This window comes from Varanus komodoensis, unplaced genomic scaffold (assembly GCF_004798865.1).
Source record: "Varanus komodoensis strain SLA01 unplaced genomic scaffold, ASM479886v1 scaffold72, whole genome shotgun sequence".
NCBI lineage: Eukaryota > Metazoa > Chordata > Lepidosauria > Squamata > Varanidae > Varanus > Varanus komodoensis.
The window spans coordinates 1,253,233-1,270,898 of NW_025336374.1; the positions used below are offsets into that span (position 1 = coordinate 1,253,233).

The following is a 17,666-nucleotide window of genomic DNA, read 5'->3' on the forward strand; positions in this document are numbered from 1 at the left end:
GAAAGGCTGTCACAAGGATGAAGGCCAGGATCTCTTCTTGATCATCCCAGAGTGCAGGGCATAAAATGATGGGCTCAAGTTACAGGAAGCCAGAATCTAGCTAGATATCAGGAAAGAATTCCTGTGAAAGCATTATGACAACAAAACCATTTACCTAGGGAGGTTGTGGGCTATCCCACACTAGTGGCATGCAAGATGCTACTGGACAGCCCTCTGAAAGGGATGGTTTTATTCGGTGTCCTTCACTAAGCAGGGGATTGGACCTGATGGCCCTCTGGCCCCTTCCAGCTCTAGTATTCCATCATTCTATGAATATGTGTGCTAATTTATCTTATGGGTGCTGCCCTATATGAGGCATCTCCTATTTTGAAAATATATTTAACACTGAAAGATGTGAGTAGTTTGCTCATAACAGTGTTGATGCCAGCTGCTTTGCTGGTGAATTAAGCTGATCTTAATAAGCCAAAGCTGGTGTGAGATAGTGACCAAAATATTTCATCTCAGTTATATATCTGATGAATAAAATTGATTTGTTAGTTTTTAAGATGCTGTAAGATTTTTTTCTTTGGTTTTTTTTTCATCTCAGTGAGATCTACATCGTTGCTCATATCAAAATATAATGGCTTACATAAACATATGTTTTGCTACTGCAGAAAAGTAGTAGGATTGAAAGCAGAGTAACTTGTCTAAATAAGAATTCTTTAATAATAAAGGTGATTCCACATCAGATGCTAATCTAGAATGTCACTTTTTATGGGGTATGTCAGTATTATCCTTCTATGTTTTTCCTCAGCTGCTTCTATGTTTTCTCATAGAACATAAAATTTAAGTTATCTTTGGGGGAAGGAGAAATTTTGTAGTAATGTAAATTTCACACGTTTATCTGATTCTTAGCACTAATCTTTTGACTTGGCAAGTGGTGCAACTTATACATTAGGTAAAGCATTAGGCAGGTGAACCTATTGCAGCCTAAAATACTTTAACTATCCACTTTGTTATGGTCCCTATTTTACCATCACAATAGTTTTGCAATCAGACTTCTAATTGCTATTCTTTTCTGGACATAGATATGATTATGGATATGGATGAATTTAGTTAGAAAAATGGCACTTAAAGAGTATGATAGTATTATAATTTTTAAATGATCTAAAAATAACTTTGGTTGCCAGCATTTTAGCAATGTGGCTTTCTGTAATGCTTCCAATCTACAGTCTTGATTTAAAACAAATGTTAAAAACCCTTATTTGGTATTTCAGGGACAGTAAGGAGGCTTAAAAATTAATTTAGGTAATTGAATTTTTCATAAGGTGTTCACATATGCAATATTTCTCCATACAATCTGCTCACTGGTGTGAGCAGAAAAAGAGTAATACCATGAATTAGTGTGGGAAATCTATTACAATTATTCTTGTATAGAAGAAGAGTATTTATGGCATCCATAGCACTGTATAGAATCCACCTAGTTCTCACCTAGTTTACCTTGACATGAGTTGATGAAAAGTACTATAATAATGCTAATATAAAAGTTTAGTCACCTTTCAGCTTGGAGGGAATATACATTCTGTCCAGATGGCCAGGGAAAGAAGCATTTTTGGAATAGTGATATGACAGCAGAGTTGTAAACATGTTTGTGGCCTAGTAACTTGTGGACTTAGTTGTAAGTCTACTCCCAAAATTTTGTTCAGCTTGTTTTAGAAGCTTTACTGTGCTTGCAGGTTTGAGACATGAATACATAGCTACTTATTTTAGTGTTTTAAATATGTTTATTTTTTGCATAAAAGGCAGTATAAATACTAGATCTACAGTGTAGTTACTAGATTTAAAAAAATTGAAATAGCTTCAGCTGCAGCGATGCAAATCTGAACCAGCATGGAGGGATGCAGAACACTTTTTTTCCTGCACTGCTGTAATCCTGAGGAAAATCTCTTTTCTGTTTTTGGGGGCTTCTTTGGTGTCAGTGGACAATTTCTTTCTAATACAAATTCTACCTCAGAGGAGAGAGTTTCTTCAGGATATCAGTGGAGGAAAATGTTAAAATTCTTCCTCTGTGTCTGCTTGGAGCATGTTAATTATTACCTTGAAACAGCACAGGAAGTTGTTTTCTGTTGTGTCAGACCATTTGTCTAGCTAGCTCACTCTTACCTACACTGACTGACCATCTACCATCTCAGGTTTTTTTCTTGCCCATCCTGGAGATGCTGGGGCTTTCTTCATGCAAAGCATCTCAGTTACCACTATAGCTTCAGCCTCTCCGGCTGATATACTGAAAGTTTTTCCTGCATTTTTATAGCTTTTCCTAGAACCATATGGGGGAAATTTAACTGCAGTGTAGTCCAATACCAGATTGAGAAAGTGAAGAGTTCCATATAACTGTTTACCACATTGTTCCTGCTTTTCCTAAATAATGCTCTTTTTTCCTCCTTTCAGGCATCTACACCTCAGCAAGAAAGCAACAGATAAACAGCCATATAGCAAGCTTCCAGGAGTTTCGCTTCTGAAGCCCTTGAAAGGTGTTGATCCAAACCTCATCAACAACTTGGAGACCTTCTTTGAATTGGATTATCCAAAAGTATGTTTCAGTAATACATTATACTTCAGAAAATATTATACTGGCTTTCTTTCCAAATTATTTTATGATTACTACTAGTCACTGAAGAAATGTCATGATAATGAAAATAAATTATAATGTGTCTGCATGGGACTAGAAATCTGGGGAGACTATTCATTATTTCTTCCCCACAACAAGCCTGTATATTCAGCATTACATAACAGGCTTGTTATTACATTACGGTAGCCCCAGATTCATAGAGGCTACCCAATTTCCCAGAATAATTCAACAGTTACACAAGTAAGAACAATCTGATAGATAAACAATTTGTAGTCTGGTAGGTAAGCCTAGAGACATCAGTGGTGAGATAGGCAGCATGTAAGTATTTTAAATAATAAATAAGCAATGCAAACCTCCCAGTACAAGAAGCTTGAACTTTAGAATTGGCCAGGATTTAAGTGAAGCCTTACAACGTGGTCCTGTATGAGGTCTCCAATATGACTGTCTTACAGGACACTTAGTTAGTGTGACAATAGTTTCAGCAGTCTCTTCCAGTAAAGAATATGAAAACTTATGTTGTATCATTTATCTTTTATTCAAATACAGGCCCTTATCTTAGAATGCATATTCTGGGAACTCTGTTCTGTGGCATAGGCATTACTTCTCAGAAAAATCTTCACTGTGAGCACTGCTGACATGAATAGAGGCATTGCCAGGTCACTTCCAGTTTAAAACAAAAGTTAAGAAAATCTGCTTGGAAAATCTCTTGGGACAGGCTAGGGATTCTGCTAGCGTACTGCTCACCTAGCTGCTCAGCAGTCTTATTGAGCTGGTGAAGGTAATCTTCTTGTTAGAGACTCCTGGGGAACATCAACAATCATACCAAAGCCACTTTGTCTGGCCTGGCTGAGGGCTTCATGGCTTCCATGGTAACCACAAGCATATTCCAAGATACCATTGGCCCAACACATACCATGATATACTTTGTTTTTGGCTTTCTTGGTGCTATAGGAGCATCTTTCCCTGTCATGGTCAGGTAATTTACTACAGGTTGGAGATTTCTATGCCCAAGCTAATGGAATGTAAAGGATTCCTGAGGGGTCTGAAGGCTTGTCCTACTAGTATAGCAGTTCTCCTTTGCAGCCCCAGTAACTCTTGGCTGACTAGATGCCACAGACTGTGAAATTGATAATCCCCAAGTGTGCTGTACATCTGAGTAGAGCCTGAGTGGCTTTTTGAATCTGAACTGAGGACAATGAAGTAAATTGGTTGGAGGTTTGGTGGAAGCAAAATCATGATGAATCAAACTAAATACAAGTGATAGCCTGTTGCCGAGCTTACTCTGGTGGTGATAAGGTGAAAATGCTTGTTTTCGCCTCCTTTTTCTCCTCTGCATGTCATTTAGCAGAACTTTTCTGAGTGATTGCAGGGCCTTTTGCAATCTGATTGGGCATTGAAGATATGACAGAACCCACAGCAGCACACTAAGACACATTTGTTAAATGCCTGCACACATCATGATTTAGATGTATCTGTTGATGCAGTGTCATCAGTGGAGGAGTCCAGAATACTGTCTGGCCAATTTTTGTTTAATTAATTTCAGTTATTGGAACCTAAGATTGAGATAAGATACTTGGTCAAATCTGGCAACCTTTTGTGTGCTTAACCCTTGTCCATTATGACTTATTAAATGTCAGACTCCTTAAAATTATTCCTAAATTAACCTAACTTGGACCCAGAAGAAGTTAACAGGTTGTGGTTAACATTCACTCCTGGGCAAGTTACTCAAGAACGTTGTGATTAGTCATACCAGGATAAAACTGAATTTCTGGCTCCATTTCAACTGGGTTTCAGGCCTACATTTGGGATGAAAATACCCTTGTTAGCCTTGTGGAATGATCTTTGCAGGGATTCGTGTAGAAGGAGGTGCTGTTGCACTGAAAGGCTGCTGGTAGAATCCTATGAGTAGCTGATTTTCTCCTTTCTGAACAGAATGCTGGATTAGATGAACCATTGGTCTGATCCATCATGACTCTTATTTTCTTATGCAGATGATTTAAGAAAAATTAAGAGGACATGTACTTCAGTAAATATTAAAGAGCGTTCCAATACAAAGTTTATTCATAGAAAAACATCTTCCACAAAAGAGGCAGCTGTGGGGCACTGTCAAAGCATCGGGTTAAAAGAAGCATAGGTAGAGAACAAGTGTTTTTGCTAAGTAAGCTTTAATCGGAGATCCCAAGAGGCTTTAGAAACTGATGCTAAAGAGGCAATCCACAGCCAAAATGGCTCAGTTCATAACCCTGTTCCATTCCTGCTTATGCAGTTTATTCAGTGGTAATATTTTAAAACATGGAATATGGTTAGTATAACTGTTCAGCCTCAATAAGTGCTTTTAGTAAAGGAGGAAATCCTGAAGCTGAGAGTATAATAAATGTTGGGATTAGAAGTATTGCCTGCTATAACTGAAGTTAGATAAAACAGGGCACTATTTGTTGTAGAAGTCAGTGCTTAGCCCATGACTGATTCTAAGTGAATGAATAAGAGGGTGAATTGGCTACAGTTCAGATTTTTCCAGACCAAAATTTCATAGGTGAAATTTATACAGTGCTCTGTACTAATCAACTAACTACAAACAAACATAAAAATTTAATTGATGCAACATTATATGTGACTGTAACAGCTGTTACTAGAAGGAATTCTGTACATTTTAATGTGCTGAGAGCCTAATGACATATTTTTAAATGATTCAGACAGGAAGATTCCAAACCTTTAAAAGGTGGAAAAGACCCTCGATTTACCACAGGTTAACAAATAGGCATGAAGGTATAAAAGTTTTCATTTTAGGAATGATGATTCTCCCTCCCACCCAGTACTTGTTTACTGATAAAGCAGTTAATGCTAATATGAAATTTGGATTAAACACTTTAATCCCAGCGTTTCTTTTGTGGAAAAATTAACTAATATTATGATATTAATCTCTAGAAAACTTTTTAACAAGCATGAAGGAAATTTAAAATGAGGTTAGGTCAGCCTTGCGGCTTTTCGATTGCATCTGATTGTGCCTCCATCTCTTGTTCCATCCTAGCAGGAGTTAATGCAGTCTCATACTTCTGTGGGTCAAGGTAACCATGAGATAGAATACTATGAGAAGAAAATGGGAGTCATGATCATTGTTTGTTCATTTGTTTTCTGAATCCTATTTAAGTGCTGTTAGTCCAGGATTCTCTGCAGCACTCATCAAAAATTGATGGCTTAAGTTTGGGGTACCTGCTGTGTCAAGGGTAGCCAAACTGAGGCCCAGGAGCCACGTGTGTCTCTTTGAGTTTATTTTGTGGCTCTCCACCTGCTGCTGCAGGTGTGTGCAGTTACCCGCTTGCTGGCCCCTGCTGCCACTGCCTGCCCTCCCCCCCCCCCCCCCCCCCCCCCCCCCCCCCCCCCCCCCCCCCCCCCCCCCCCCCCCCCCCCCCCCCGGCTTCCTCGCACAGAAACCTGCTTGCAGCTCTCAAACATCTGACATTTACGGCATGTGGCTCTTCAGTTGAGCAAGTCTGGCCACCCTTGAACTATGCAATTGAATCTATTCCTATTAAAAATGATGGGCAAATTATGTGACAATACATTGCCAAGAGTCTTGTCAGACAATTACAGAGTTGCACTTAGATTTGCTGAAGGGCTTTTCTGTAAGATTTCCTGGAGGGGGAAGAAGCTATCAGTTGATGGGAAATATTTCAAGACTATTACAATTCAGATATTTTAATGATATCACAATACCATATTGATTTTTATTTTTGTCAGTAAACCTTAAAGAGATTTATTTATAACAATTTGTACTGTATTTTTCCCAGTATGAAGTGCTCCTTTGTGTTCAAGATCATGATGATCCTGCCATTGATGTGTGCAAAAAGCTCCTTGGCAAATATCCTAATATTGATGCAAGACTATTTATAGGTGAGTGAGGGAAGACTTCCATCATGGTATTGGCTTTTAATAGATGATTGGATTTGTCAGCATAAAAAACCCAAAGAAGAAGAAGAAATCTGGAGTAATACATTATTGTAAAGAAATCCATCTAGGTAAAGAATGCTGCAAGGTCACAGACTGTAAAATAAATGTAAACAAAATTTTAAAGTAAATTCAGAGTGCACCTAACTTTCTGTATATTAGATTACATTTCAGATTGTGTGAGTGGCAATAAAAGGGGTGTCAAATTGTAATGAGTAAAGCAACCTGAATACTTAAGAGATGCTGGAGTATTATGCTATTGCTGAGTATGTGTGCTTGAAATTACTGCATTCAATTAGGTTCCTCCCCCTCTGTGTCTCTCTAGGTTGCCATTCTGATTAGGTGAGTTAAAATGCTATCTAATATAAGTTAAGATAGAAAAGACCTGCATCTCCCAGCATGCCCCAGTTAACTGCCCTGTAGGCTTTTTCTGTCTAAACTTGCATAGGATTCTACCCTTGGACAGAATATGAGGTGTTTCCTTACTGGGCAGACTGGCCAACAAAGCTTTTCTTGTGTTTATTATCCAGAATTGACCCTGTTATTTTCTTCGCAAGTAGGTTAGAGTATAACATTCACAGAGAGAACCTAAACAGATCTTTGAGCATGCTGTGTACAGAGCCTGAGATCACATATGACGTCATCATCATCACTTTTAATTTGCATGCCACTTTGTACCCAATGTGCCCAAAGTGGCTCCCAACACAAACACAGCAGTACAAAAGCAAGGATGCACATCAATATGTAAACCTGAAACAATGCAAAATTACAGTAACAACCCAAACAGTTCATCTCACTAATACTAATGTGACATTTTAATGAAATACAAAATGGGCAATACCTAGCATGAAGATACAACATCAATTTTACATTGATCAGGATCAGGGCTTTTTTTTTGTCATAGAACGCACCGGAACAGCGTTCCGGCACCTTTTTTTCCAATGGATTTTACTAAGTGATTTTAAATCCTGAATCAGCAGCAAACATCATTAACATAGTGCCTGCAGGCTGCTTTTGTGTCTGCTATCTGATAGTGAGGGTGCTGGGACTGGTGTGTGTGGTCTGGGACTGGTGTGTGTGGAGTGCATTACTGCATTATGTTTATGTGTGTGTAGAGTGACTGGCAATGTGCAAAAAGTAAACAAGTTCTTTCCAAAAAAGATGTGAGTTCCGGCACCTTTTTCTCTTTTTTTTTTTTTCTTTTTTTACAAAAACACTGATCAGGATGCATGTCAAAAATACACACACCAAACATTTTGGTGTATTAAAGTGTTAATAACCAACAACCACATCACCCCAGCAACGAGGTGTCTTATAATCCTCAGTTAATGATCTCCCCACGCCCCTCTCTTTCATTCTGGAACAGTCCTTAAGAATCCAGCAAAGAATTAGGATGGTATTTAGACTTTTTTTTCATATGTCCTGGATATTCCTACTGCTTCCTTTCCATTTTATTTAAAAAGTAATATATTCTAAAAACATATGTTTAGTGTGTGCATATAACTTTAAAAATTGGGTTTTTTAAGGTGGTAAAAAGGTTGGAATAAATCCAAAGATCAACAATTTAATGCCAGCATATGAAGTTGCTAAGTATGACCTCATATGGATCTGCGATAGTGGCATTAGAGGTAAGCAGGTGGTGCTTGGTGGTGGCTTTATTGTTGTAATTATTATTTACAAGTTATTATTTAATGCATGTGGCATTTTACAGAGTAACATAAGCAACGTTACAAGTCAGTGGACCCTATGAACACTAGAATCTAAATTCTAGGCAACTGGGGACAAAGAAGGCAATGAGCACAATGGAAGAAGTAATGGTATCATGGGGTGTATATGAGCAAATGCAATGTAATTGAGATTAGTGTGATTGCAGAGGGTTGCAGAGAATAACAAATGCAAAGTAAGTTCTTTTAATCTGAGCATGGTTTAATTATACTAGCTGCTTTGCTACATGTATCAGATGATGCTTAGGGAACTAGTGTTAGAATAATACATCTTTATTTTAAGCCGATGTTGCAGTAATAAAGAATGAGATATCAAAAGTCATGTCAGGGCATTACACTTGGTTTCCTCACCAACTGTTGCTGTTCCAGTCAAGTCAGCAGAACTCTATTTCTGAGTAGGAACTAACACTGTTATTTCGCTGACAAAACTGCTACTGATATCAGAACCAGTAGGGGAGTAATTTATTTTTCCTTTCTAGTCCTCTGCACATCCTCAAAACTTGCACCAGAAGGCTGAGAAACTATCTAGAGCAAATATTCAGAAGGTGCAGAGGGGAGGTGAAGAAAGTCCTGTTAGCAGACAACTGCTCAAATGAAAATTTTTGAATAATTCATCTGCTATCAGCAGGGTGACCAAAGCATTTTTTAAAACTAGTTCAAAAGCTTTCCTGGCATTAATGTTGTACTTTATTTCTTATTACTGTATTATAGACATTTTTAAAGCTCCAGCCCTGAATACTTGAGCACTTGCATTTGTATTTTAACTTTTGCCTTACATTGCATTTGTATTTTAACTTTTCCCTTACATCCTTAAGTGTAAGTTTTTATTATCCTTGTATTTGGCTTTTTCATATGAGTCCAAGCTAAAATACTAATGCAGAATGTAGTGACAATCTATAAATATGCACATGATTTGTGAAACTTGTTTTGTTCTTCCTGTTTAATAATTTGCAACCATGATAGCAGGTGTCCTTGATTAAAATCTTTGTGTGGTTGAGAAATCAATATTTTTCTTGTAAGTTTAAACAAAAAAATATATAGGCTTCTTTAAAATGTTAGGCCATGGATGTTAGCCATAACCCAATTCTTATTTTTAGTAACTCCAGATACACTAACTGATATGGCCAACCAAATGACAGAAAAGATTGGATTGGTTCATGGCCTGCCGTATGTAGCAGATAGACAAGGTTTTGCTGCCACACTAGAACAGGTGAGTGCCATTTGTGCTCTTGCTTCTTCCTCAGTTATTTTCCTTCCTCCTATTATTTTCATTTAAATTCCTCAATACTGTGATACTGTAAAGCTTAAAAGCATAAAGTAAACCTTTGAGCCATTTGAGTACAAGTAATGGGGAAGAGTTATAAAACCACTTTCTCATTTTTCCCTCCAGTAGTAACCCAAATCATAACTATAGGATTAAACAGTAAACAATAAACTTTGCATAGCCCTAAAACAGACCATGGGTTATGTGACAGTCATCTAACCCTCACATAATCTGTACATGACATGAGAACTCCCAAGCAGAGGTTAGTTTTTCAAAATCACTGCTGCATGATTCCCAGCAGTCGGTCATGTCTTGCAAATAATCCCAGTGCATATTGTGATCAAGTATTTCAACTGATTTATGTTACTAAATGAAAAGTCTGGGATTGGAGCAGGTCATTTGACATTCCTCTCCCGTTCTTTTCTGTCAAAATCCCACTTTTCCCTTGTAACCTCTCTTCCATTTTCTTGTTAGAAACCTTTTTTCGCAGAATTTTTCCTCAGGATCTTTGTGACCTCAAGTTTTCTTCACTGTCTGAATAAAGTTGTCCTTCCTAGTCCAAAATTTCAGTTTGTTGTAAGCCTTTTAACCCATGCCCCCACAAAGGCACCACTAGATTGAGTAGTAAAACCCAAAAGCTGCAATATCGTTTGGTTCTTTCTTGCTTGCTTGCTTGCTTGCTTGCTTGCTTGCTTGCTTGCTTGCTTATTAAATTTCTATGCCGCCCAGTTCACCGAAGCCTCGGGGCGGCTCACAAACATATCAATTAAAACATTATACAATAAAAATATAAAACAAGTTAACAATATAAAATAAGTCACCCTGGCCGAAGAATAAAATAAATAGTATTAACAATTAAAATGATGTTTGAATAAAAAGGCTTTGAATTAGAATTGAATTAGTTCTTAGAACTAATTCATACTCCCTCATTTTGTGTTCCATAGAACAAATAACAAGCATTAAAAGGGAATCCACATAAGACTGCCATTGTATCTACAACAAACACAAATGGGGTGGTAGATATGGATAACTGCAAAGATATGAGAAGTCTGTTTGAACAAGTTGAAAGCAAAATTTATCATTGTGCAAATGGCTTCACAAATCAAAGTAGACTACTTTGCTAGCTATGCATAGTAGTCTACTATTACAGAAGTGGTGTATATATTACCAGTGCACATTTTTCCAGACAGATGATTTAAAATTTATATGATCAGTGGGCAAAGAACACAAGTGTGTGTGACTATTAAATGAAAATATGTCATGATAAAAAGAACCATGGTATGATTACTTAACTGTGTATTTTTATTTAACAGGTATATTTTGGCACTTCCCATCCAAGGACATACATTTCTGCCCATGTAACTGGTTTCAAATGTGTAACAGGAATGTCTTGTTTGATGAGAAAAGATGTCCTCGATCAAGCTGGAGGACTTATTGCTTTTGCACAGTACATTGCTGAGGATTACTTTATGGCTAAAGCAATAGCTGACAGGTATGATTATGATGGTCTTCACAGAATGTTCTTCTTAGAGTACACTTTTTCATGTTTAGCATATTCTGCAGTGCAGTCCTCCCCAATGTGGCCCTCTCCAGATGTATTGTCTGCAATCCCAGGATTCCTGACCATTGGCCAAGCTGGGCAGAACTCATGGGGCTTGGAAAACCAAATACCTATATGATACCTGCTGAGGAAAAGCTTCTGTACTGGTTCTGTACTGGTTCCTAAAGCCTACAGTAGCACACTTTTGTCACTGTAAGGGAATAAAAGGACCCAGTCAAACATAAAGCCAAATTAATTTAACTCATCTACTACATAAAGAACCTTTGTTCAGAGGGGTTAATGAGTTATCCAGAAGTTTTCTTCACTGTTCAAAGATCCCTGCAAGCATTTGCTGACTCTCATTTTGCCATCCAAGGAAAGTGGGTATAGTTCTGCTGGCCTAATGTCCAGTGATTAAATAGTTTTCAAAGAGGAGTACTACTTGTTTAGCCATTTGTTTCTTGTGTGTCTATAGAAGAAAAGGTTTATCACCTTAAATAAGGTTGCAAATAGGAAGCTCCTTATTTTCTGTCATTTCCCGGTCTTTTCCTGTTAATTAGAATCATAACTTACTTCCTAGATAACATTGTTTCTGGAAAGGAATTACAGTACCTGAGAAAAGCTGACCTATTTCTCAGGGAAATGAATTTCTCTCATTTGGCCAGTCTCTGACTCTCAGCCTAACCTATTCCAATGGGTTGTTAGGAGCATAAACTGGAGAGGAGGAGGGCCATGTAAGTTACTGTAGGATCCTGAAAAGGGGGTGTGGGTGGGGGGAGGAGTAAATGCAAATAAAATAATGGGCTTTTTTAAAAAGCTTGACATTCAAGCTTTTCTTGCAAGTAGGGATTACCACCTAAATTTGTGTTGTGGACTACCCAGAGAACTTTAGGTTTAGGATATATAGAAATGAAGCTGCTGCTGCTGCTGCTATCTGTGTTACAGCTGATGGTTTGAAGGTAGCAATGTGGGCTGAGCTGAAATGAAATCTCAGTCACCAACCTGTAGGAAAGCAGAATCATGTAGTGGGACTCAGGGCTGGCTAGAGATACCATTTCAGACTGGAGGTGATGGTCAGAATGTTATGTGGGAAAGTGTTAAAACAAACTGTAAACATAGAAAACACATGCATTGAAGAGATAAATTGCACTGTAACTAATTTTCTTGACATGACTTAATTTATATGAGGAAATACATACAATACCCCAGTCCTCCTGTCTGGATTGGTGCCTTGACCATGTAGCTAGAGCTGCACCGCAGTGATTTGTGCAGGTTGGCTGTTAGAGCAGTAAGCAATATTGTGAAGCACTGGTTACATCATAACTGGTAAGGACACAATCCTGTGCATGTTAAACAGGGAAAACATCCTGCAAATACTAGAATTCCTCAGACATACTGATTGAGGAATTCTGGGGGTTAAAGGGATTTTTCTTTCTACATATGCTCAAGCTTACACCCTAAGTAGCAAAAGAAGCAGGAATATGTAATGGTTATCCTTGACATATGTAAAAGATGACTACTTTGACATTTAAACAATTGCCTTTTTAAAAATACTGTTTACATTTGTGATTTGCATTCATTTTCAGAGGCTGGAAGTTTGCAATGGCCACACAAGTTGCAATGCAAAATTCTGGCTCCTATTCAATTTCCCAGTTTCAATCCAGAATGATCAGGTAAACAAAAATCTAACATTTTATTTTCTCATTTCCTGTCTCTTTTCCATTCTTTACCGTTAGATTTCAGAATTATGAATTACTATATATATGTTCAGTATCTTAATAGTGAACAATTGAATCCTTTCTGTTTTTTACGGTTAAGATCCAAGTGTCAATCACTTCTGTTCTTGATCACTGTCTGTCCTAGCTATTTACAATTAGATAGGGGAATTGATGAGTCCACGAAGTAATTAATGTCCCTTTGAGAGAGAGTAGTCCCAGCTGCCTGGAGAAATAACTGTGCTGCCATTCCCTGAAAAATACTTTTGCAGCCCAATAGAGGTAACTGTCACTTGTTAATATCTTCATATTGAGTAAAGCCTTGGAGAAGGTGGTAGCAACTCTACTCCAGGCACTTTTGGATGGCACAGAATACTTAGATCCAGTTCATTCCAGGTATGGACACCATAATGGTCTTGGTCACCATGGTAAATGACCTTTGACAGGTCAGAGTCTAGGGGAGTGTAGCCCTTTGTATTTTCTAAGATCATTCAGTGGCTTTTGATATAATTGATCCTAATATCTTGCTGGATTGAGTCTATGGATTATTGGTGGAGGAATGGTGGTTCACCTTTGCAGTGTCAGTTTCAGGGTATATCATGTTGGAGGGGCAGCTCTGCTAAACGGTGGCATTTATGTAGTGGATTCCTCAAGTTTGCATCTCATACCCTGTGCTTGTTAATATCTACATGAACCAATTGAATGTAGTTGTTAGAGGGTTATTAGACATGAAATGTCATCAGTATGCTGAGGGATATCAAGATCTGTTTCTCCCTTTAATTATTACCTTGCTTTGTGAAGGTGCCATTGAGAAGAGCACCTTGAGTCCAACTTTGTAGCCAGCTGTAGATTCCCCTGATTGTTGTTCCATCTAGTTCACTTTTAACTAATTTGCTAATCAGGATATCACAGGACATTTTATGAAAAGCTTTGCTGTAGTCAAGATAGATTATGTCCATGGCATTCCAGTGGTCCCCCAGAGAGGTGACCAGATGAGAAAATGAGATCCAATTAGTTTGGCAGGATTTGTTCTTGAGGAATTCATGCTGATTTCTAGTAATCACTGCATTGTTTTCAAGATTTTTGCAGATTTACTTCTTTATTGTCTGCTCTAAAATTTTCCTAAGTATTGATGTCAGACTGGCTGGTCTCTAGTTTCTAGGATCCTAATTTTTCCCTTTTTGAAGATAGAAACAACATTCGTCCTCTCAAATCATCTGGCACTTCATCAGTCCACCAGGATGATAGACAGTGGTTCTGAGGGGTTCTTCTGCTGGTTCCATTATTGCTCTAAGATGCAGTTCATTGGGCCTTGAAGATTTGAAGTCCAAAGTAATGAGGTGTTCCTTTAAAGTCCGAAATGGCTTGAGGCCTCAATACTTGAAGACATGTGTAGTACCCTATTCTTTTCTTATGTCCTGCAGAGGAGACTTTTCTCAAATTGTCATTCATAATGTGTCAGCAATAAAAGAGTTTTCTCTGTTAGGGCACCTCATCTGGTGAACACACCACCTCATATAGGTAGGCCACATTGTGATAATTTCTGCACCTGCTCAAAACTTCTCCATTTTCAGAGCATATGAATTTGGTCAGTCTGTCTTATTGTATTTTATTGCCTTTTAATGCTGCTTTGTGATTGAATTTATTAATCTTATTTGTGTGGTTGGATGACCTTTTGCTTATTCAGAGCCATATTAATATTTTTTGAAGGCCAGTTTATAAAATAAAAGTAAATAAAATACAAACTTACTGTAGCTACTGACCAAATATAAATCAATAAAAACCAGTGGTTAAATCATCTAAATAGTCCATATGATTATTCACTTTTAAAAGATCATTTCAATAGAACAATACAGTCCCATTCTGATTTTTTTTCCTAATAAAATATTTATTCTTTCTCTAAATCGTATATTAATTCTAGGCATATTGAAAGGTTAAAGTTTAATTTGCCTTAGTTTAACTTGAAAGAATTAGAATAGTGGAAATAGTTCATGTCTTATTTCAACTTATTTCAACATTATCCTTAATGATCCCTTCTCTCATTATAGTTTTTTCCCTTGTTTGATGTGAGGTAACACTGATTTCTTTGCTGATGTTTCAAGACATACATTGGGCTATATATGATGGTGTTATTTTCCCAGAATTCCCCTTTTCCTTGAAGCCTCCTCTGGAGCTCCCAACCTCTTGAAGGGTTGGATGATCTCCTGGAGCAGATCTGGAGTGACGAAAAATAGGGAAGCCTGTTGTATAAGCAGGCTTCTGCTTGTATGGTGATCACATCCATCCCTTTTTCTATTTAATCCTCTCCTACCAAGCTTTCACTCCTGAGATCTTTACACCTCAAAGCGATTTGCACTGTACCTATTTAACTCTATAAGTTTTTAATCATTGTCAGGGATGTAAAACTCAAAGAAATTGTGTGGTGGTTGGTTCACAGTCTTTGCTGGCAAGATTGAAACTTTGGAAGTATTATAGGAAATGCTGATATTTTATTTACCTGATAGTGTGGTAGAGCTTTCAAACTGTAGAAAATGTTCTTTAATGCTAAGATAGTAAGAAACAGATGGATATATAAATAACAGAATGCAAAGCCCCCCTACCAATCCAAACACACCAAACAAATACTTTAAAGTTTCCCTCTCCCTCTCTTTTTCATGTACGGACATGCAAGTGGGGAGAGGGGAGGGAGGGAGGGAGAGAACTTAGCCAGCTGCATTTTTAACTTCAGCATACTGGTATCTCCAAATTCTGGGAATTCAGACTGCTCCTGTAGTTCTTGTCTGTTAGGAATTAAATTCTTGTATTCCAAGATTTAGGAATGCCTAGAAACACCCCTCCTGTGTTGAGGAGAACACTCCTTGTTGGGTTTCACTCCTTGTCAGCCACACATTAGTATGTGGAAAGGATCCTGGGAGAGTGAGAATCCTGGAACAGTGAGGTTCTTCTGTCACAAAGAACAGCTCTAAACATGTCTACATGTGCATGGGAGCCCTTATCATCCATAGCAAACAGGGTAAAGAGTCATGGGGGCACAGCATGTCAGGGACTTGGGTGAACCTGCACAGGTGCATGGATCCCTCAGGTGTTCTTTGAGCATGCAGTTCCCTCTACTCCAGAGACTATTCTTATGTTTGGAAAACTCTCACCTTCTAAAGCAGAATGGTTGGGAGTACCTATTTCATTTTTTTAATCCCCAGTAAATTTAGTAGAATTACATGCACTACTGAATACAAATGCCCTGCTGCCTGTTGAGAAATCAACTACGGGTTTTACTACCTGTATTAAAATCAGTCAGTGACAACAGCAAGAAAACTTGAGCAACCTGTTGCCAGACAGTACTATTCCAAAGACCATGAACTTTCATACTTGCACATAGATATTTCCACTGGCAAAAAAACTCAAGACATTTAAATGATTCATTTAAAGCTGCATTTTAAAATAGTTCTTTTCCATGTTTAAATTGCTTTGATACCTCCTTCATTTAAAAAGTATTTTTAATGATGGTTGCTGCTTTTAAGTACTTTTCTCTATTGATTTACTGTATTATTTATCATGAGAATTCTAGATACAGGATGGCACAGATTATCTAAAGAATGAGATGGTTCTCCGTATACTTTTTATATATAGTACTAACAATCTTTTTCTCCACTTTCCATTGGCAGCCATTCCATTTGCTTTCCCCTATGGTTTTCAGTGGTGCTGGTGGTGTTTCTACCCTCTCATTGATCAGTCAACAGTCTGTGGCCACTGAGCATTCAGTCCTCATTGAGCTGCTTGGGAAGTTCCCATTCCATTAGGGTCACTTCTGAAGAGATTTGTTTGTTTAGTCTACTAATTCCTCCCTCTTTTATGCCTGCATACTGCTATTTTGGTTACTCGAATCAGAAACATAATATATAATATTCCTTTTATAAAGTTACAAAAATGGCCACGTAACTCATTATTTATTTTTTATTTTATTTATTAAAACATTAAAATGAGGACATTTTTTCCTGGTAAGCCTTTTAGTTATTATTTTCACTTTATTTTGTATAATGACAGCATTTAAAATGAACTTGTATTCATAATATTTGCATCTGGTTATACACACACACATTAAAAATAGGAACTAGAGAAACAGAGCAAGTCAGAAGGGGCCTCCCGGGCCATCTAGTCTGACCTCCAGCTCCAGCCGGCTCCACTCACGACATGCCCACCATGTGCATGTCCAGCCTATCTTTGAACATCCTCACCAATGGGGTCTCAACCACCTCCCGTGGAAGCCCATTCCATGCCCTCGGGGTCCTAACTGTCAGGAAGTGCTTCCGGGAAAACAATTATTTTACAGCATCCTATGTTCCACTCTTTGGAACTGAGGAATTAACCTCTTTTCCCTTGGAAGAGTTTCTGGGGGTTTTGGAGTCCCAGCTCCAATGTCAGAAACCGGCACCAGTATTGGGCCTGGAACTTCGTACTTGAAGCATCCTTCCCCTCACTGCAACAAGCACAGGAAAAGCTGTGCCTGCCTGACCTTTGAAGTCACAAAAGTTACCTTTGGAGAAGGGAATTGGGGGGTGTTTCAGGAGGCAGGGAAGAGGCCAGTGCCTCCAAAATAGGAAGCACCCTGGAGGCACCTCAGCCTCCTTCCCTCCCCCTCCAAAGTACTACAACTAGAAAGCCTGAATCAGTTGCAGGGTGGGAGGAGTGCAGGACAATCTCCATAACATTCCTGTACTCCCCCAAGTTCAGAAGGTTCCAGGTGCCCTCATAGGACTGTACTCTAAATTTTTTAGTTGTCCATGACATTTTCCTCTGATTTGTTTCCAGATTAAAAACATGTTCGTTTTGTGCATGCCAAAGATCTTTCTGTCTCTGATTTTTTCACTTGAAA

General features: G+C 38.2%; 1 protein-coding gene across 2 annotated transcripts in view; it reads left to right on the plus strand.

Moving 5' to 3' along the window:
- Positions 1–17,666, plus strand: part of UGCG (UDP-glucose ceramide glucosyltransferase) — a 42,125-nt gene that overhangs the window by 18,903 nt on the left and 5,556 nt on the right. The window contains exons 2-7 of one of the 2 annotated variants that reach the window (XM_044452417.1): positions 2,428–2,569; positions 6,397–6,499; positions 8,080–8,181; positions 9,375–9,487; positions 10,855–11,033; positions 12,668–12,754. In XM_044452417.1, the coding sequence (XP_044308352.1) occupies positions 2,428–2,569; positions 6,397–6,499; positions 8,080–8,181; positions 9,375–9,487; positions 10,855–11,033; positions 12,668–12,754 (726 nt within the window). The remainder of the gene's footprint in view (positions 1–2,427; positions 2,570–6,396; positions 6,500–8,079; positions 8,182–9,374; positions 9,488–10,854; positions 11,034–12,667; positions 12,755–17,666) is intronic. The other variant, XM_044452418.1, reaches the window with a different exon arrangement.